At 45.9% G+C, this 22,333-nt stretch overlaps 1 protein-coding gene across 5 annotated transcripts in view; it reads left to right on the top strand.

Moving 5' to 3' along the window:
- The window catches only part of LPIN1 (lipin 1), a 478,422-nt gene that overhangs the window by 385,557 nt on the left and 70,532 nt on the right, over positions 1-22,333 (top strand). For all 5 annotated transcript variants that reach the window (XM_078647786.1, XM_078647790.1, XM_078647788.1 and 2 more), the window contains 2 exons: positions 14,113-14,242; positions 20,723-21,077. In XM_078647786.1, the coding sequence (XP_078503912.1) occupies positions 14,113-14,242; positions 20,723-21,077 (485 nt within the window). The remainder of the gene's footprint in view (positions 1-14,112; positions 14,243-20,722; positions 21,078-22,333) is intronic.

The raw sequence follows: 22,333 nt of genomic DNA, 5'->3' as shown, positions 1-22,333 counted from the left end.
TGGTGAAAATGGCCTTTTGTACCAGCGTTCTTCTAAGGCACTAACAATACGACCCAGCGGCAGGCCTCCAATTGGCTGTTAAGGCGCCACCAGGCAGCCTGCTAGATGTCACAACACAATAATACAGACTTCACGGCCAATATGCTGCCAAAAACCATCACTCAGCTGGCCCTCGGGCACCAGTCAGTGCCCATGTTATCATTCAGAAGCTGAGTACCGGTACTCTCCTTGACAGTGGAGAAGTCCCGGCACTCGGCTTGGTAAAAATAAAAAGTGCCGGTACTCAGTACCGGCGAGTACTGGCCCATTTAAAGCACTGTCATAAGCGGGATGCCAGCCCGGCCCAGTGGTACAACAGCTGGTGTTCTTAGCGGGAAAGAGAACTTTGGCCAAAAACATATGTCATTGGTAACAACAGTTATAACCCTGGAGTTTGCTTGATATAAGAAGTCATGTCGTGCGGCTGGTGTAGCCGAGAACGGACAGTCCCCAGCTGAGGCTATCTGACAATGGTGTCTTTTTGGACGTACATTTTGGAAGGAGTCAGGCATAGTCAAATGCTATGCTGCGGTGCAGTTTCGTTTATGCAGTAGTTAACATGAGCAGCATAGCTTTGTTAAAGGAAAAGCTATTGACATCCACTTTCTATAGCCCCATGTATTCTTTTCCGGATTCCTTACGCCCAGAAATACCCAACATGCCATACACACTTCCTTATGGCGGGTTAAGCATGGTGCGCACTACGAATCTGGAACTAAAGGTATGTCTTTACATTAGTTTCTTCTTGTAAGCAAGCTTGAAATTAAACCAGCAAACACAAGAGCTTCTGTAGAAAAGACAATACCAACAGAAGGCCAATTCTCCGAGTACCACACACTACCTACATACAATCCCCAGACCGCTCAATTGTTCCTCCTAGCAGAAATCGACAAGAAAATGGCTTGGTGCATGAGTAAAAGTCAAGCAACGCTCATCCTGTACGATCCCTGACATGGCAAATAGCCCACTCAATATCATCATATTAGAAAGAGTGGGCAGTGGAAAGCAATTTCTGTAACAGACTTCCCGCCTCGCATCAGCCAAGCGAATCATCCATTCTGGAGTGCCGGAAACCAATGCGCTTACCACGGGCCGAGCTAGGGGCTGAAACATCCACACTACAAAGCCCCACAGGGCTCAGTGATATGGAATGGTGCATCACCAAACGGCAACAGCCCCCCCCCCCCACTACACTAATTCTTGACCTAATGGCCAAATCAAGGACCCCGAACAGCCAGGAGGCTGGAGCAACCAGCCCTAAAGTGCATCGCAGGAAGGCAAGAGAAACCACAAAAAAAGGAGGGCCTTGTACTCACCACAGAAAATCACCTACACCCGACACAGGCTTCTGGGACACACCACGACACAACAGCGTGTCCAGCTGGGGAACAAAGAGGCCTGCACCAGGGTTCGGTGGTATAAGTACATGACCTCGGACCCCCACCCCCCCCCCCCCCCCCCCCAGAATCCTAAAATGAGGCAGAAGAGCGCCGGAAGGGAGAGACTTCCACAGTGGTCCCAAAGATGGGCGCGATAGTGAGAGTGCCTCGGTGGAGCACTAACGGGCTGTCCTCTGTAGGGCGCCTTGCATACGCTGCCAGCAGCCACAGTACTGTGTTTAGCTTTCAGAAGTAATGTCACTGAGAATAGCTGATGTGTAGTTTTCCTACTAGTATGAAACACCACCCTTGGTAATACATAATTGCTGTACTACCATGTGCATTGATATTTTCGATGGCATAGTTGATTACTACCGGCTGTATTTATTCTCAACAAGGCAAAAATTAGACCACGGAGATAACATGTAAAATTGGTGACTAATAGTTTCTGAGTATTGCACATCACATACTGACTAACTAGATGCTGAAGAAAAACACACCTGCAGTGTGTTGCACTGAGCCCTAGATGAAGACGTGGGAGAAATGAAGAGACCTGAGATCTTCTTACATGTTACTTTCATCATGCTTTTTTTCAAAATGTCATGTTTATGCTAATACTTAATTAAATATATATAAACAAAAAGTGGAATAGGCAAAATCCATTTTTAAGTTTTTTATTTCAGTACACCTGCAGGTGAACTCTGGTTTATAAATGTGAAAAGATCCGCTGCACAGTCTAACTACAGAATAGGGCAGATTTCCTGCCTGAATATAGGAAACTGCCTTTCTTCAGGGTGCCCATATGTAGCAAGCTTGCAGGACGACGCAACGCATACTCAGGTGGCGTTGGATACCCACAATAATTATGATTGACTCTAGCGGCCCTAAATCTGTAACCTTTTGTGATTGGTTAAAATGCTGACCAATCCCGATCTCCGTTGTTTCCGCTGTCAGAAAGACCCCAATTTCCTCCCTTTCCATTTGTAGCACCATTCTGATTGATTTCTGGCATCCACACATAATCTCCTTAGGATGTGTGCCGGTCATCTCTTGGTGGTCTGTGGACCACTGCTGGATAGTGCATACTTGTCACATTTTTTTTCAGTCGATGGCAAGCAGAACCTAAAAGGCAGTTTCATTGCCGGATTTGCATGTGCTTAGAGAAGACCAAAAGAAATTATTTGGACGTACAGTCCTAACTGCACAACTTTCAGATGTTTTTTTATAGTCTTTAAAGTTTAATTTATGTCAATGTATTTTAAGGATTCCCTGTCAGCTAATCTCAGCAATAGAAGCCTAATTAGGCCACACAGACACTGCAACTCCACCCTTTGGAAAATGTACATGAAAGGACTGCACGCTCAATCATCTCTTATGCTAGCTTTGACATAAGGTCCTAGGAATAGGCCGAATGTTCTGTACGAAAATAGGACAACATATCCACGTACAGGCAGCCATCTTTTTTCATAAAACCTAATTCTAGGTGGTGTGCTCTTTCTTTCCACCCAGCAAACGTGCCCTTCTGCATTCTACCGCGAACATGCAGTTTTGTTCAGAAGAAGAAATACAATCGGCCCCATCTTTGAGGAGCTCCCTCCATCCTATTTGTCTGGCCTGACTTGATGCAGGTGATATGATCCTTCCCTGTGCTCCCTCGGTCGTAGAGGAGGCATGTGAAAGGTCCCCCCTTCCTCAGCAATTACACGACTAGGCCCGGCCGACATGTTTGTCATGCTGGCATAATCTCGTGCAGTTTCTGATAATGTGCATTATGCTTCTTACACATAATTCCTGAAATTAAGCCAGTACGCCACATCATGCCCCGTTACTTACCGGTAATCTTCATTACTCCGAGTATAGTCTTCCTCGCCACATGACTAACAAAGTGAGCTTCAGCTCCACACCAGAACCCTCCAAAGCAAAAAGTCAGCCTCCCATGCCTCCCATCCCTTCCCAATATTGCCGACCCATTACACACTACATCTCTATAAGAGGAGGGCCGGCCCAACCCATCAGCCTGAAACTACCGAGCACAAACATAAAGCCGATAGCCAGACAGGGAGGGAGGGATGGGAACTCATGTGGCGAGGAAGACTATACTCGGAGTAATGAAGATTACCGGTAAGTAACCAGGGCATTACCTCCTCGTTAGTCTTCCTCGCCACATGACTAACAAAGTGAGCACATACCAAAGCCAAGCGGCTTCATGGAAACTCACAAGAAACCAACAGACAAGAAGGGGACGCCCACGAAAGAGGGCAAACCCAACAGCCCAGGACGAGCGGAAGGACCACCCAAGAGAGGCAACCATGAGCAGGAAGAACCCGCCCGGGACAGAAAGACACCGGGAAAAGGCCGAAAAACCCGGACCCCAGAGCCACGAAGCGCAACCAGAAAATCGGCCCCAAGCAAAGCCTCAGGAGGACAGAGAAGGCAAGGAAACCAAACTGCACGGAGCCAAAACCAACAGCAAACAGGGCCCAGAACAGAAAACAGCAAGCCGGACCAAACACACCATGACTGCCCAAGGGACAGCCAAAAGTGAGAGGGGATCAAAAACCCAGAGAGAGGAACCGAAGGAACAGAGGGCATTCCCACCACAGCAGAGAGATGCAGTCCGACAAACACAGCAACACCGCACGGCGGACCACCAAATGCGAGAGAGCCAGAGCCACCAGAGGAACCGGGGCAGTGGAATCAGACGCAATTAAACAGGCTGGCAAGAGCCCAGGCACACAAGGGACCCCCCCGGAAGGGATCGCGACACCAAGGGGAGAAAACCCAGGGAGGCATAAGGCAAAACGGACCCAGGAAAAAAAGGCACCAAAAACAACCCTGAAGATACCCGGCCAACAAGGGAACCCAGCTGGCCAAGGGAAACGCAGCGCGGCGACCCGGGATCGCACAGGGACCAAGCAAACCCACCCAGGGAGTACCATAAGGAGGAAGCGAGCCGCCGAAACGAGCACCCAGGCGGCCACACAGCCAGCAAGCCAACAAAACAGGCCCTGCACGGCCCAACGAGGAAGAACCGACAGCAACAGAAGTGCACAGGGAGAAAAAACCACAGGCAGAAACACACCAATGGCAAGAAGGACAGAGGGCAGGGCGAAAAGAGCCCGAGCCATGGCAAGACTCCCAGGAAGCCACCAGAGCCATCAGGCCCCGGGACCCCAAGACCAGGGACAAAAACCAAGGATACAAAACCACACTGGAAGCGCAGGTCCCTGCCAGGGCGACAAGAACCGGGAGCACCAGCAACTACGGACACCCACCAGCACCGCTGGAAACAAAAAACCAGCAAGGGAAAAAAGCGCATGCCACACTTCTGCTATGAAACATAACACGTGAAAATGCAAGCACACTAATCACCCGTGGGTCTCAAGGCGCTGAACAACAGAAGTATACAGACACCCAACGGCACTCAACATATCGACCACAGATGGAAGAAAAACTGATCGGACCCACAGGGAACTGAACCTGTGACCACGAGGCCAAACACATGCCCCTGCAGTGGATGCATCAGTCCACTAAGCCACCAGACCCGGTTCCAAAGAGCAACGGTCCCCAAGTCAACCACCACAGCAGCAGACGCCAACAGAGACGCACCCATGCGAGCATCACCAACAGGACAAAAACCCTGGCCAGGCGAAACAAGCCCAGAAGCTCCAGGAAAGCGTAAAGCGGGAGCCCGGAAGAGAAGGCCAAAGAGCCAATACCGGGGAGCCAAAGGAAACGGACAGGACCAGATGCACCCAGGAGAACTCCCAACCAGGCACTAAAAAGGACCGACCCACAAACACTGCATGAGAGAATATAACAAAACATGTACCTGGAAAGTGCAAGTGTACCACCATGGGCATCCTGGAGCAGAACAACAGACGTAAGACACCAACCAACTCAATGGGAACCCCATCACAGACCACAGGAGGAAAAACGGAGCGGACCCACTGGGAATCCAACCGGTGACCACGAGGCCAAACACAGGCCCCAGCAGCCAACTTCCAGCCCACAGAGCCACAGGACCCATCCAGAAGAGAACATGAGCATGCAGAGCGGGACGGCCAAAGCCAAGTGACTCCAGCAAGGACAGCACCACAGCGTCAAAAAAACACAGGTGCGAACCCCACAAACACCCCGGAGCACGAGGCAGGGGACAAACCACCCAGAACAGGAACAAAGAAGACCCAGCAAAGCAGGGGAAAACCCCGGTAGACAGAAGCCAGAAGGGAAACACGCCATCATGGGAACCCACTAAAGCAGCACAAAACGGGAACCCAAGCACGCCCCCCAGGACGGCAAAAGCCGCCAACACCGGAAAGGAGGCACCAGACCACCGGCCGCACCAGGAGACAGGGCGGGAAAGGAGTCAACGGGGCAATAGAAATGAACCAAGGAAAAGGCCAGAGGATCTGAGACCAACAGGAACCAGAGGATCCGCAAAAAGACAGACAGGGGAAACACCACCAGACAACAACACCCAAAACACGTCCCGTGGAAGGCCCCTAACAAGGCAGACAACTCCAACTGGAACAGCTGGGGAGCCAGATGAAACCCGAAGAACAGGACCCGCCCAAGAAGGACCAGCGAGACCACCAAAAAGCGACCCTGCAATAAAAATCCAGAACGCACACCCCAGTAGAGGCGGGCGCCGAACCCCCGGCCAGACCAAGAATGCACCACCCAAAGGCAGCAGAACAATCAAAGAGCCACAGCTCCATGGACAGGAGCAAGGGAGCCCAACAACTGACAACCGGAGCGGCCTGGAAGAGGGCAGGACCCAAGGAAAGGAGCCAACTAGGGCGAAAAGAGAGGTAACAGAAAAGACCCCAACAAAGACCCGAACCCCAGGAGGCGAGGAGAAGCATGGTAAGCCTCACCGCAGCCCAGTGACGGAACGACAGGCGCCAACCGCAGCACGCCCCAGCAGACACGCCACAGCCCACGGAAACCGACCGGGGCAGACCCCGCTAACAACGGAGAGCAGGCAGGAACCGGAGTCCAGAGGACGGAAGGACCGCTGGCCCAAAGCAAAACCATACCACACACCGTGCGGAGGCTGGAACCAGCAGAGCAGGCAGCAAGGCATGAGGAAAACATGGAGCGCAGATGTGCGGGACAAAGCAACAAAGAACCTATACCACGAACACCCGCAAAAACATAAGAGGACAGCGTGAGGAACGTAAGTACACACAGTTGCAAGACAACAAGACACGGAGAAGCCAACAAATAGCCCGGATCCGCGAACAGCATGAAGACAGCAAGAATAAGAGGAAAGCTGCAAAGCCAAAAACCGAAGCCAAACTCAACAGCCAGGAGCAACGGGTCATGGGATTAATCGGGCAGGCAGAAAGGGGATATAAAATGAGATAGCCCCATCTCATGGGATTTATCGAGGCAAACGACTCACAGTTTAAAACGGGGTACGTATCCCAGATGCCAGACATGACAAACGGCAGAGAAGCCGGGGATCGAACTCGGGGCCTCATACATGCAAAGCATGCGCACTACCACTGAGCCACATCCCCATAAAGATGAGCCACATCCCCATAAAGAAATCCCGCGGCAAAGCACAGCACATAGGAGAAACATAGAAGTGAAAACATGCAGGTAGCACAGAGGGCTGTACCCCATGTCGCAGAAACCCTACCCAGACACACAATCCCATGCAGCCGAAAAAAATAACCTGCAAACACTCACAGCGCGGGAACGCGCAATCGACCCCGCCCCAGGAGTACGAGTCCGACAACAGGCCTCACACACTCCTGGACCGCGTACTCCGTGGAGACCCGGTAAGCCAGAAGTCCAACACAGCCGCGCAGCACCGCCGCCGCGGTTCGATGGACAGGCGGGCTGTGTACAGAAGGGCGCCCAGCCGCCGCCCACGATTCATAAAGGGGGTGGTGATGGACAGAGTATCTGAATTAAGCAGAACACTCCTACCCAGTCAAAAGATCAGGGCTTGATCCATCACCGTTTTTTAGCTCACTGCACCATCCCAGCTCAGAACCTGGATACATGCAAATTAGTCTGACCCTGGCCCAGTGCATCATGGGAACAGGGCAGACCAAACTACCAAGCCAATTCTTTACTGGAAAGGAAACAAGCTTCCGGGGACCGGTTTCTGGCATTACAGCCGTCTTCGGCCCGGCTTGCTTGAATCCTGATGGTGCAGTGAGCAAGGGACTCACATCTGAGCATACCCTTCCACACTTGTGGTGGCCAAAACGATTCATAAAGGGGGTGGTGATGGACAGAGTATCTGAATTAAGCAGAACACTCCTACCCAGTCAAAAGATCAGGGCTTGATCCATCACCGTTTTTTAGCTCACTGCACCATCCCAGCTCAGAACCTGGCTACATGCAAATTAGTCTGACCCTGGCCCAGTGCATCATGGGAACAGGGCAGACCAAACTACCAAGCCAATTCTTTACTGGAAAGGAAACAAGCTTCCGGGGACCGGTTTCTGGCATTACAGCCGTCTTCGGCCCGGCTTGCTTGAATCCTGATGGTACAGTGAGCAAGGGACTCACATCTGAGCATACCCTTCCACACTTGTGGTGGCCAAAACGATTCATAAAGGGGGTGGTGATGGACAGAGTATCTGAATTAAGCAGAACACTCCTACCCAGTCAAAAGATCAGGGCTTGATCCATCACCGTTTTTTAGCTCACTGCACCATCCCAGCTCAGAACCTGGCTATATGCAAATTAGTCTGACCCTGGCCCAGTGCATCATTGGAACAGGGCAGACCAAACTACCAAGCCAATTCTTTACTGGAAAGGAAACAAGCTTCCGGGGACCGGTTTCTGGCATTACAGCCGTCTTCGGCCCGGCTTGCTTGAATCCTGATGGTGCAGTGAGCAAGGGACTCACATCTGAGCATACCCTTCCACACTTGTGGTGGCCAAAACGATTCATAAAGGGGGTGGTGATGGACAGAGTATCTGAATTAAGCAGAACACTCCTACCCTGTCAAAAGATCAGGGCTTGATCCATCACCGTTTTTTAGCTCACTACACCATCCCAGCTCAGAACCTGGCTACATGCAAATTAGTCTGACCCTGGCCCAGTGCATCATGGGAACAGGACAGACCAAACTACCAAGCCAATTCTTTACTGGAAAGGAAACAAGCTTCCGGGGACCGGTTTCTGGCATTACAGCCGTCTTCGGCCCGGCTTGCTTGAATCCTGATGGTGCAGTGAGCAAGGGACTCACATCTGAGCATACCCTTCCACACTTGTGGTGGCCAAAACGATTCATAAAGGGGGTGGTGATGGACAGAGTATCTGAATTAAGCAGAACACTCCTACCCAGTCAAAAGATCAGGGCTTGACCCATCACCGTTTTTTAGCTCACTGCACCATCCCAGCTCAGAACCTGGCTACATGCAAATTAGTCTGACCCTGGCCCAGTGCATCATGGGAACAGGGCAGACCAAACTACCAAGCCAATTCTTTACTGGAAAGGAAACAAGCTTCCGGGGACCGGTTTCTGGCATTACAGCCGTCTTCGGCCCGGCTTGCTTGAATCCTGATGGTGCAGTGAGCAAGGGACTCACATCTGAGCATACCCTTCCACACTTGTGGTGGCCAAAACGATTCATAAAGGGGGTGGTGATGGACAGAGTATCTGAATTAAGCAGAACACTCCTACCCAGTCAAAAGATCAGGGCTTGATCCATCACCGTTTTTTAGCTCACTGCACCATCCCAGCTCAGAACCTGCCACGCCGCCCACAGCACCGCCACGAGGCGCAGGCGGGAAAGAAAACCAAAGGGCGCTGGGAGAATGCCGCGCAGCACAGCTGCCTCCCGCCACAGCGCCCGAGGGGCAGGCTGGCAGTTATAAGAGTAGAACAACCCCTAATACAGCTAGCCGGCAGGAAGTGAGTGGCAGTCCAGCGCAAGCGAGGAACACACCTCGGAGAACCGCCGCCGCTCACTGGAGAGCAGTGAAGTGAAGGCGGGCGGCGTGGCCGTCCCTGATCGAGGCTAGTGGGGAACAATGAAAAGCACAACCGCCGCCGCCCGCGGCAAGGAAGGCGAACGGCGAGCGCTGTATAACAGTAGTACCCTCACAAAACACCCATATGCATAACGGTCGCAATCTCATCGGAAGGGAAAAGAAAACCGAGCCACCACCCGCCACAGTGCATTAAGGGCAGGCGGTGCACGCGGGGAATACTGAAACTGAGCACAACTGCTGCCGCCCGCTGTGGTCCGAAGGGAAGGCGGGCGGCGAGCCCGTCAAACAAGTAGCATCAAGGTGCGGGCCGCAATGGGCCCTCAGTCAGCATGTATGCAGCTGACGGCCATACCCCACATTGCAAGGGAAAACGAGGCCGAGCCGCCGCAGAACCACGAGGGGCAGGCGGGTGGTGAAAACCAGGCACAGAGTAAAGGGACTGAAAAACAGAGGAGGCAAGCAGCGCCGGCCCCCAACCCAAACAGCAACCCAACCACTTCCCCCAGGAAACCCTTGGCCTGCTAGAGCAGAGCCTAATCCGCTCAAAACCGGGGGGAAGGGGTGGGTGGGGGAGGGGAGAAAGAGTCTAAGATCCAAGGGTCCATTAGAGCAGGACCTCCACCCGAGACCCACGGACCCGCTACAGCAGGCACCACTTACCTGACGCATCTGGAGAGACGTGCGCAGAACTAAAAAAACAGGCTGAAGGGTTGGGCCGGCCCTCCTCTTATAGAGGTGTAGTGTGTAATGGGTTGGCCATATTGGGAAGAGATGGGAGGCATGGGAGGCTGACTTTTTGCTTTGGAGGGTTCTGGTGTGGAGCTGAAGCTCACTTTGTTAGTCATGTGGCGAGGAAGACTAACGAGGCGGGTCATGTAGTTTCAAGTCCATTCAGGTAAAATTCCTAATAAGGGGAGCATGTGAACAATGTGAATGAACAGAACATGAGGATGCAATATGTGCAAAAATATGGCGCTAAATGCCAGATTTGTAGTTCACCTAATTGTGCATAATTGTTCCGAAATTTTACGTAATGTTGCAAAAGGAAATTATGAATATTATTACACACACGTATACATATCTATAATCGGGAAATGCCCATTTCTAGCCATTGTGGTACTGAGTGACGGTGGGCTCCATTGAGAAGGTATGTGTGAATAGGTAAATGGTGTATAATATCGGAGCACCTACTTATGCAGCAACACTTTGAGAAAAGCAATATTGAAAACTCGTGTTTCATTCAATAAAAAATTTCAACACAAAAAAAAAACCTCTTGTTTCATTGACTTCACACTCTGAATTACAAGTCGGTGTGCCTTAATCAGGACATTCAATCCTTTTTTCTCCCACCTCTCCTGTTCCAGATTTCAATTTGGTCGCCGCTTCTTAGAAATTGTTGTCTCCAAAGCTTAACCCTACTTTGCATAAACACCCTCATCATCTGGCTTCCTGCATCCACACCACAGTTGATTATGAAGTTGGAAACTTGAATACATTTGAGCAAATGGTACATTTATGCCTGGGCGCAGCGGGAACATTTCAGAAGGATTCTCAAGTCATCCCTTGAGACTGTTTCAGAACACTGCCCGATCGATGGTTTTAATATTTAATGCTAATCTGTCTTTTTGATGTTTTCATTGCTCTTAAGTCTGACGTGAGTGTACTGGCCGCGCAAGGAAGAAACGTGGTTTTCCCCCCATCTAAACGCAGTGATTGGCACACGCGTGCAGGGTCAGTGCCCTTTGACCCCGCCGTCTCACCTAAGGCATAATCTGCAGAGACCATTTTGTCGGTAGTGCCACCAGAGGTGGGAGGAATGTCCAATAATTTTTCATTAAACGACCTCTCAACAACCACAAAACAGGATTAATTTAATAAAACACATTCATTTCTGATCACCTCTGTTTAAAGGCATTTCAAGCACAGGTCGGATGTGATGTCTTAGAAGTCGTCCGAGCCGCACTCAGATGTGAATTTCTTCACACATTCTTAATAAATACATTATTGTCCTTCATCTCAGACAAACCAATGATTATTGTAGCTTCCGGTTTGCAAATGGCCGATTTATATTTTCTGGTCTTATGTTTTTACAATTAGATGGCTTTTGTGGGGGAGAAATCAATTTCAGTTTCTTGAGGCGTTTGTCATTTCTCAGTCTGAAATCTCTGTTAATAATGTTGTGAAGTGTTCTGCCTACGGCTGACATCAATGCATCCTCATCGATTTATTTTCCTAATATATTTTTCCACTGCCAATCCTTAAACATCACAGACGTCTTCTGAGACAGCAAATAAATAGAACCTTGAAACTTCTACTAGCAATGTTCTCTTATATTTAGTCCACATTGTCCAGTGTAATTTGTCACATAGTTATTGAGTTGCATTTGTGTATGTTGTTCACGCAATCTGTAGGCTAAAAGTGTCAATGAACTGCTCCGCGCGCTTCTTATACGTGGGAGTGGCTGTGCGCATGGCCGCCTCCCTGTGTGAGCTTGGAGCGTGCGGACAAAGTGAAGGCTACCATGCTTGGGCCCTCCCACACGGAAGCTTTCAGATTTTGCACACATAATGATATGTCACCCATCTCCTTTGATGGGTTTCCACATAAATATCTACTTTAAAACACGTGGACCATCTTAACTTGGACCATCTTATGGTCTGATTTACAAAGGTTTCTTTTAAAAGTTAAAAAATGTATTCACAACCACTTACACCCGTATTTGAAGTATATTTGAAGCGTATTTCCAACTTTTTAGAAGTGTTAAAAAGCAATAAAAGTTACTCCTGTTATTCTGCGACTGTCACAGATTTCGGGGACTAGAAGATGGGAAAGTGTATTTACATGTGGAAACATTTTCTTTTTACCCCTCTAGATTTCTAAATGTATGGAATTTCATTCCCCAACACCGCCTTCAGTTTTTTGGGGCGATTTATCCCAATTTCCTCTCAAATGCATTTACTAGTAACAGGCTTGAAATGTACTAATGTATTTCAGGCAATAAAGTAACTGCAACATGTTGTTGAATGAGATGTGTAAGCTTGTTGTGGTACACTGTCTTCTCCTAGTTTACCTATCCAGAAGCATACACAATCTGACGCCTGGGAGCAAATTTCCTCTCTTAGACATTTTACTATACTAGTGGAATATTCATGTGAGCAGATCCCGTTTGCGAAGTCTTGATCCACTACTCATAGTTATGGGTATTTTGCCCTCATAAATCATCGTTTTTGTGAATCTAAACAGTTTTTATAAGTAGATTTGTAATCAAGAATGCACATGATTGCAAAAAATGTTTCAAAATTTAAAAAACAGTTTTGAGCCCAGAGTGTGCCTCAAAGAGGGCCTGAATAATTGCTACGTGCAGAAATGGAAATCTTCCTTAACCCCTTTGCTGCGGCGGCTATTCCGCCGCAGCGCTAAGGGGGAGGCGGGGCCGCGCGGCGCTCCCGTACTCGTGACAGAACCGCTCCGTCACGGCCCTCGGGTGAGCTGTGCTTGTGACGGATCGGTTCCGTCACGGCCCCGCCCGCTCTTCAGAATGTCAGCGCAGGCGCGGAATTCGCTCCGCGCAAGCGCAGCGAGCGGGCCGTGATGGAACGGTTCCGTCACCAGAACAGCCCACCCGAGGCTCGTGACAGAACGGTTCCGTCACGAGCATGGGAGGGGTTAAACTCATTGGCGAAGCATTGAGCTGATTTCAGGTTAATAACTCAGCCACTCCCTTTGCTCTCACTACATTTCCCGAATTTGTAAGTAGGATTATGGTAAACAGTTTACTTTTTATCTAGTGCTGTACATTGAACTATGAAGGCTGTTTTAACATTGATGTATTGCAGTCCTTCCCACGTTTACCTCCTGTTTCCTCCCTACTCCCTTCCCTTTCTTTTTTTATTACTTTCAGATACAGTTAAAAACTTTTTTTAGTGACCCTTATCTTTGTTAACCCTATCTAAGAGCACCACTTTTAAATGAAAATTTACGTACCTTAATATTACCATGGTTCCCCGTGTTTCCCAAATTTGGGCTAAATCTTTCACAAAGGTATCTCCATAAAATGCTTTATGGGGAGCTGCTCGCGGACACTGGGGAGATCGGTACCCATCATCAGCCAACCACCCCTTTCCCTGGTCTTGGTCACTGCACAAAGATTCCCAGTTAGTTGAGCCCACCAGCACCCACCCCACCCACACCTGGACATTTACGAGCACCTTCCTGCCCATCAACATCCTGCTGCTTCATTCCCTGCTTCTGACCCCTCAGCTCGTGCATGAATTCATGAGAAGGTGCATCCTCGTAATACACCATTTCCTGGTCAGAGTGTCTGTCCCTGAGATATCCTGGGCCAGGAAATGGTCATCTCCAGGTAGGTTTGTAGTTTTTCACTACGCCCAAGGTCGCTAAAAATTGTAAAACTTTGATATACTAACCGTAAGTCAAAATCTTCCAAATTTGCCTTACTTTGCCTAAGTGTAATAAACACCATGCATATGTCTAACAAAAGCCCAGGTTTGAGGACAACTTGCGTAGAACCTGGGATTTTAAACCATGTAAAATAAACTTTGGAGCTCAATTTGAAATGTATTGTGGAATGCAGAATGAGAATGCAGTGACAACCAAGGCTGTGTATTATTAAGAGCTCTTCTAGAATGATTTCCAGAACACAGTGAAATCTTGATGATTTGAGCATACTTTATGTTGTAGCCTAATACACACTTTCGTCTTCAGTCCTCCAGGTTCTCGCTCTTCCACTCCAAAGAGTGACTCGGAGTTGGTCAGTAAACCCCTGGATAGAGGAATGCTGAAGAATAACCCACAGATGCACTGGGCATGGGGAGAACTACCACAAGCTGCAAGGGTATGTAGACACAGTGAGAACTGTTTAATGTTGTGAATCATTACGTCATATGCATTTTGGAAAAATGCTGTGTGTAAAGGTGATTATCACTGATACCAAATTAAGGGGCATATTTACAAGGGAATTGCTCCACAGGAACGTCACTTTTATTAACGTTCCCGTGGGGCAATGCCCTTCTTGATATTTACACCACCTTGCAAATATTCCCCTTACCGCAGCAGTCCACGGTGTGTTGCTGTGGGTGTTCCACCCCATAACCCATTGCTTTTTGACGCTGCCACCTATTTACAAGGGTGACGTACATATGGGGCAGCGCCAACAATAAGACCAAGTAAAACCTTGTCTTAAACAAGCGCAATGAGGGGAAATTAATAATTTCTTCTCTTTTTAGCTGTTGTTATGTGTCATGCATTCTGTAGCACACTTAGAAACAGCAAATCGCCATTAGTGATTGTTCATGTGCAGGAAGGTGTCCTTCCTGCACATAAACAATCATTAAAAAATGAAGTTTTGCAACTTCTATATGTACTATATTCTGCAGCACACATAGAAGTTAAAAATCGCCATTATTGATTGCTTATGTGCAGGAAGGTGCACCTTCCTACACATGAACAATCATTCCCTTCAACACTGGTTCCCTTGCACTATGGTGTAAGGTTTACTGCATTGGTGCTAAATTTAGCACCAGCGCTAGGGGAAACGCAGGGAGGCGTCGCATTCTTGTAAATAAGGCGCATCCCTGCATTTTGAAATTGTCGTAGCGTGGTGGTAACAACTTTGGCTTAACACCGTGCACCAATAGTTTACTTGTAAATATGCTCCTAAGTTTCAAATGAAATACCGCCACAAAAAATAATTGCATACCTTACTCTTCCTGTGAACACCAGTGTCTGTTTCCACCAGGAGTTTACTGTGTAGTTGAAAATGTTCTCCGAAATAATTTTGAAAATGTTGTTTAAGTGGAGAAACAGCACTTTGTCAGCCAGATACTCACAAACAACTTTTTGTACTACTCAGGCTGAATTCTAACAGCCCCAGATCTACAGCACAAAATCCAGCTCCCGACTCTCAATAGTAACCACTCCATCCCTTAACTCCCAGCACCTGGGACCACAGTTGTGTTAACCCCAAGGGGTGACCTAGTTCCCAAAACCTCATGACCACAGTATCAACCCCACTGGTTGAATGTCTCAGTCTTATTAACTTTCTCTACATTTGTTTTTCCTGTTCTAAATAAAAGGTGTTTTGCATGCCGTAAGATGATATATTTACGGCTCTGTGAAACGCTGAATAGACATACATTAAAAAATGATGGGAACACATTTCTGTGAAAGGAAAACGATTTACTGATGCAAGCGTTATCAATAAATATTTTTTAAGATTTATACAATTCTATCTCTATTTTTATAAAAACGTATTTTTTTTGCTGGGTAAAACAACTTACTATAGCAGTACAAAGAAAATAGAGACTTTTAAAGCTTACATTTACATTAAGTAAATATTTTAAATAGGATGAAATGCTGGGCCCGTGTATACAAAAAACAAATATACCAACTGTTAGTCACCAGCATCTGCTGTGTAAGTCATAATTAAAAAGAGCTTTAACAAACAAACACACTCCGGGCTTGATCTTGTTATAGAAGAGTACTTAAACGTTTGATTGGGGTTTCAAGATAGCTAGCCAATAGCACATATTCTAAATTCCTAGCACCCATTTCAAAGAAAGATAGTGCATCCACCATATTGTTTAGCCTACACCTAAAAAGTGTATGCTTTAAATATTTGCCTCTGATATCCCTAAGCCCTGGACAAATACATAAAATGTGTTGAACAGTTTCTGTGTCAAGAGCATGAACCATTCATTCTTAACCGTGTCTATAAAGACAACAAGCACAATTGTATTTAAGCGTAACCTCAAAAAACCCAACCTTATTGTCAGGACTAGAGGCTCCGTTAACTATCTGGCTATTTTGAACTACTCATATCTTTGTGAAACAATCAAACAAGCTTAATTCATATTTCTTCAGTTTTAGTTTGATTTTTAAAGAAAAGTTTGTAGCTTATTTGTTATTACTAAGCAGACATGCCCTTAGAATTTCCTCCTGTGTTTTAATCTGGCTTTATGCCCCATCTTTGTGGATTAGCACATTTCGATTTGTGTCAATAGGTGGTTACTACCATTGCAGAAATTTGGACTTATCGATATCTTAATAAATCTTAATTTAAGTAGCACTTGTGGAGTTGATTTCCATATGCCCAGTAATTGCTTTGGTGCATTGCAACCGATTAAATCCAGCCTGGTGTCCACAGATCCCATGAATGCTGCTGCTGAATAAGAAAGAATTGTAATGAATTTCGTGTCAAATGCCTTTAAGCAGAGCCGGCTTTAGGGAAGTGCGACTGGTGTGGCCACACTGGGCGCTGACCTGGGGAGCTGGGTGGAGGGGGCACTGTGTTTAGCAATAACTTATGATTGGAGACATGAGGGGCACTTTTGTCCGGTTGTAGTGAGAGAATCCTAGGAGGTGATCATGGGGTGTGGGGACGCCAAAAATAATTGTCGCACTGGGCACCACCATGCCTTTAAGACAGGGTATAGAGAATGTTTCCCCAATTTGGCTGTTGAAGAATTTTTGTCCTACTACTATAGATTCTACCTTTACATCATTCATATTTAAATGACCCTCCAATCTAAGTGTGGGTGTCCATAAAATTCCTAAATACCTGGACGACATGAGCAATTGTGCGTGTTAGTTATATTCCTTCTGAAATTAGATTTCTTATGGCCATATTTTAACACCTTATGTTTATTTAAGGTATTCAGTAAGTAATGTTGGTCAATAGCCTATTTAGTAGCCTCTAAAAGCCTTTGGGCCTTTGCTGAGCCAAAACTAGTTAATCAGCTTACATTAGTAATGATAAATGATAACCACTAACGACTGCAGAGAAGGACTTTATTGATTTCTGAGATAATGACAAATCTGCCCGGTTTAGATTAGGTGGAGTCAGTGCAAGCATAAAGCCCTGTTGAAGGCCATTTGCTGTTTTTACTATTTTGGTGCTGCTCCACCATTACTAGCCAACCAAAACTAATGTGTTGAACCAATTCTAAAATACCTGATTTCTTGCAAAGTGCAATGTGTGTTTTCCCACAATCCTGCTCTACTGATTTTTATCAAAGTTTTTGAATAACTGACTAAATGGAAATACAATTTTAATGTAGTTGTTTTTAGCAGCTAAACAGGAAACTGTAATGATATTGTCAGTAGTGCACACCTGCTATCTGAATACTAACTACCATATGGAAAGGATAGAGTTATCAAGAATCCAGTTTCTAATGCACCTCATTAATATCTTAAAATAAAAAAAATTCTTTGCAGTCATCCTGTATTTGTATTTGCTCGTTCTTAGATCTTTTTTAACATTGGGTCCAAACTACTCCCACATCCAGATGTTGGGATCATCCTTGAGTCAACAATATCCTGAAAGCAGGGTAGTAGATTGTTTTGTCTGGCCAGAATCTAGGGCTGTGCTTCATAATTTCTACTGAATTACCATTATGGCCTGGAGCTCTTGAATTCTTGGACAATACTATTATATCTACAATTTCCTTTTGGGTCACCTTTATATTAAATTTGACAATGTGTATTTAAGGATGTTTCATTGCTCTTACAGGGATATTAACGCAAGAGAGTATTTATGTGCTTAATGCGCAGACACGCAGTTATAGCAGCTGGATCTTGTTTAGTCTCACACCTTGAATTAGATGCTAATAGTCCTAGTTATTGATGTAGGATATACAAACAGTCTGGTGAGCATTAAGAATTGGAGGGCTTTAGCACATCCTAGGAGAGTGCATGTACTCCTTTCACACCTGAGGTCCCTCTTCAGTGTAAGGCACCGTGCATTTGGACCTAGTACCTAGAACGTGTTATATGTCAAAGAAGATATAACTGTGACTTGTGTGCTTTAAAGGTGTACTTCCCCAGTCACTGACACATGCACTCACCAGAAGAGCCCTCCCGAGCGCATTGCATGCAGTATGCCATATGACTCGTATAGAGACATAAGGCATCAAGTTTAGACATTTCATTAAAATGTTATTGTCAATTAAGGTATTGTTTTACCTTCTCTCGTTTCAAATTCCTTTACAAGAGACTTTCAATAATAAAGAAATGCATTAAATGTCATACAATTAACTGAACATATATTTTTATCTAGATTATAGAGTTGAGGTACAAAATACTGAGTCTTTGTAACACATTAATTTATTAATTATAGGAAATCTGTAAAACTGATCCATATAAATTGAGCACCTATTTGTTTTATTTAGGTGATATGCTTGTAAACAGTCAACTAATTACATAAAAGAGCTTCAACTTTGTAGCTATTATGTGAGAAAATGAGAAAGCTGTGGCAAATGTATATTTTGTTCTTTTATGTAAGCAGTGTGCATATATAGCTCACATAACCATGAGCTGCACGACCATGCTATCTGTCTGATATGTTGTCATTAAAACCTGGATTTAGATAACGTCCATCCTCAGCTGTGGATCTTTCACTCACCACTCCCCTCTAGGAGGTGTATATCTCACTGTTAGTTAAATTGACATGTCAAAACAAGTCAGTTTGATTTGTAATGCTACTCAGAACTAAACTACAGTAAATATATAATCAATTCTAGAAATTGGCATGCCACTTAGATAAGGAGAAGATTTAGACTTTGGGAGTGTGGTTAGATTCAACACTTCCCATGGATGGCCATGCACACAATATTGTTGCTGCTTTCAACTACTGCCTGATGGTTGTCTGTTGAGCTTTTGAACGAAGGTGATCTTGCAAAAATTGCTAGAAAACCCTCCGTTGTTAAGACCTCCAAATAAATGTTCCAGTTGCCAGTCCGTAATTACTTTATTAAGAATTTGTGTTGTTTTGCATAACTTTGCATGACTTTTGGGCGGCACATATCTTGATAAATCTGGCCCCAAGCATTTGTGTTTGACCTGCGTGTTATTGAGCCCTATTTGCCCTTCCATATATTCACCACCATAACTAATCACTTTAACATGAATACTATGTTTCAGATATGTCCCTTTTGCAATAGTAGTTCACAGTCCTGGACCCCTAGAGGTCTCTGAAAAAACAGGGGCACTGAAATTACAAATGACGGAAAAGTGGGTTGCCCTCTTCCATGCCATATTATCTGGTTTATATTTTAAAACTGGGACACAGATCACCAGACGGTCGTGCCCGGGACGAACTCCGTCTCATTGGTTGGATAACGCCATGTTTCTTTCTGGATCTGCTGGCTTTGTTTGTAAAATGATGGAATATTACAATCTCCTGTGGCACTTTCAGCATGCATGTTGAGCATGTGGGAACCCTGACTTGGCTGGGCCACTTTACTACTTTCTTTCAGAAAACAGTGTAGTTTGCACAAAATGTTTTTCATGTTGTACCAGTTTGCTGTACAGTTCCTCAGAGTTCTTCCTTTCTTTCTCTTGTACATGTACAGTGAATGTTTGGAGTCACTTCTATGACACTGCAGCTCTCATTTTTACTCTTTTTTTTTGTTCAAGTTGACATCGAGATCAGCTGCACATTATGTGCCAGAGAATCTTGATGCCAAGATAGAAAAAAAGATCCATAAGTTGCACAACTTTGCTCCTCCGCCTCTTCCAAGTGTAGTACAGCCTCCACCTTTTGTGATCAGCTGATCCCCTTTAAGGAAGTGACCATGGTAGGAGATTTGATGGATGCTAGCCTGGGTATGACTGCTCACTTGAGATCATTGCTGAAGATGAATTTTGTCTTGCATGCCATTGAGAGGCTTGCTGGGTGGTGCTTCTCCTGGATACTGCGAAGAGTTGTCCCAGCGGTGACTACATTCATAGAGTCCCTGTGCAGGCAAGTATGGGCCACGTTTAGGATCTCACGGCTATTTATCAGGTTCAGCACCTTTTGGCAACAGGGTGACCTGCTAGGTTTGAAGATTTTCTCTGCAAAAATAGTGCCACAGTGACGTGTCAAGTTCGGCTATATCATACAATGTCGTAAGAGTTATATGGCGTATCTTCAGCATCTCTGTAATGATATCCCTGCTCTCCTAGATTGTGTTTACTCTTTCTCTGCATTTAGAAATTACCTAGTACCACATCCAGTTGTGTTTTTCCTCTTCCTTTTTTGTGGGAACTGGTAGTCAAGGGGCTAGCAATCACTGATTATGTGGCCACTGTTCAAAGCGCTCAGTATATTGTAATACAATATTTAGCTAAAATACCTGTCGCACCTTTTCAGGGAGACCTTAGACATCTATACAGTGTCACATCATTTCTCACTTTCTAGTAGAAGGAGAAGTAAATGTGTCAGCAACATATTTTATTGAAATATTTTACTTGAAGGCTCTATAAGAAGAACAGGAGTTTCTCAATGGCGGTTTAATATTTTCCATTTGTTTTAATTTTCTGTATATTTTTATAGATGTCCACGCACAAGCCGCGTGAATCCAATCTCCTAAATGTAAATCTTTCTGAAAGCACCCACTTCCGGGTTATTCAAGAAGACTCCCCTACTTCTGACCTCCCACGAAGCTTTGCCGCCCTTTCTGCAGAGGACCACATGGATGCTAGAGCCCTTGAAGAGACAGTCCATGATCTTGAGCCGGAACACGAGGTTCATCAGGGACCTGAATCCACATCCATAACTATAACTGTGCCGGACATCGACTCTCAAGGAGCGGCCGCACCCCCGCTGGGCACGGAGGAAGAGAAGAACCACACCACGGTCTGCATCAACCAGCCTGTGAGCAAAACAGATTCTCCTTCCAAAAAGAAAGGTAAATCTGTGTGCTGAACTTTGTACTTCTAAGTTACACAATCCCCTTTACTTATATATGTTCTGGGCATGTAAAAGTAGGAATTACATTGGATCTGGGAATAATTTTATACAGCAAACTAAAAGGACTAGCTATATTGAGTGAATAATACTGTTTTTTCTCTGCAAAATTAGCCAAGTAGCTATATTTCCTAAAATGTCTGTTCTGTGCCGAATATATAAGGGTAGAAGGAAGCTGGAGTAATAAACCATGGAAGAACATAGTCACAGCATATTAGTGTAAATGATTAACATATGGCTATGGCAGTGTCTGAGGACTGGAGTGAGTGAACAGTGGCTCTTCAAGCTAAACATACTATTATCGAGGCGAGATGACAGATTAGTGAATATTAAACTTCCCTTGATGAAATGAACGAATAAATGAAGATTCTTGTATAGTGCAGCTCAGTGAACTCAATTGCCTCAAGACACTTTTTGGCTGGACAAATGATTAAGGGAAGGGTGTAAAATCAATGGTTAAAAGAAACTAATTACAATGATCACTTTAAACAGGATGACCGCTTTTAAAAACAAAATTACCTCAGAGGTTGTCATTGCGAGCCCGCTATTATCCCTGTGGACCCATGACAAGCTGGACTCAGGGATGGGAGTACCTTTGTGTCCTGATCATATGGGGCACCATTGATTGAGGAGAATTCCAGAAGAGATGGAAGTAAAGAATGTCTTCTACTTTCATTTGTGATAGGCTGCCTAAACTATGACGTTATCCAGGTTCTGTTCAAGGTGTGCCCTGTCTGTATCCTCAGTGACCAGAAACAATTTGTTTACACATTACGAGGTGGGGAACTGGGAGTATGTGGTTTTTCCCTGTCAGAGTGTGGATGCTGCCAAAACTGCAGTAGTGAACATCTGTAGTAGGTTTGGCACGTGGTCCATTGTAGGAGAACTGCCCACGTGTGCATCAAGTCGATCTTTGAGAAGCCATTTTGAGTTTTCTATTGAGGGGGCATCTGTTGCGGGTAAATGAGAAGCACAAATTGTCTGAGTTGCTAGACCGGTTATAGAGTGTTTTTATTACTTAATAAATAACATAACTTTAGACAAAGCGTGAAGATGAGTGGAATAGACGCAGAAGCATGTGACGAGCCAAAATGGCTGTCGTCTGCATCTGAAAACTGCCACAGTACTGTAACTGCAAATGTGCTTGCTGCTAGAATCAGCCCCCCCCCACCCCTCCCGTCGTGTGTTTCAGGCCGG

This window comes from Lissotriton helveticus, chromosome 6 (genome assembly GCF_964261635.1).
Source record: "Lissotriton helveticus chromosome 6, aLisHel1.1, whole genome shotgun sequence".
In the NCBI taxonomy this organism is placed as follows: Eukaryota; Metazoa; Chordata; class Amphibia; order Caudata; family Salamandridae; genus Lissotriton; species Lissotriton helveticus.
Note: the sequence above shows the minus strand (reverse complement) of the source record. Positions and strands in the feature narration are given on the sequence as shown.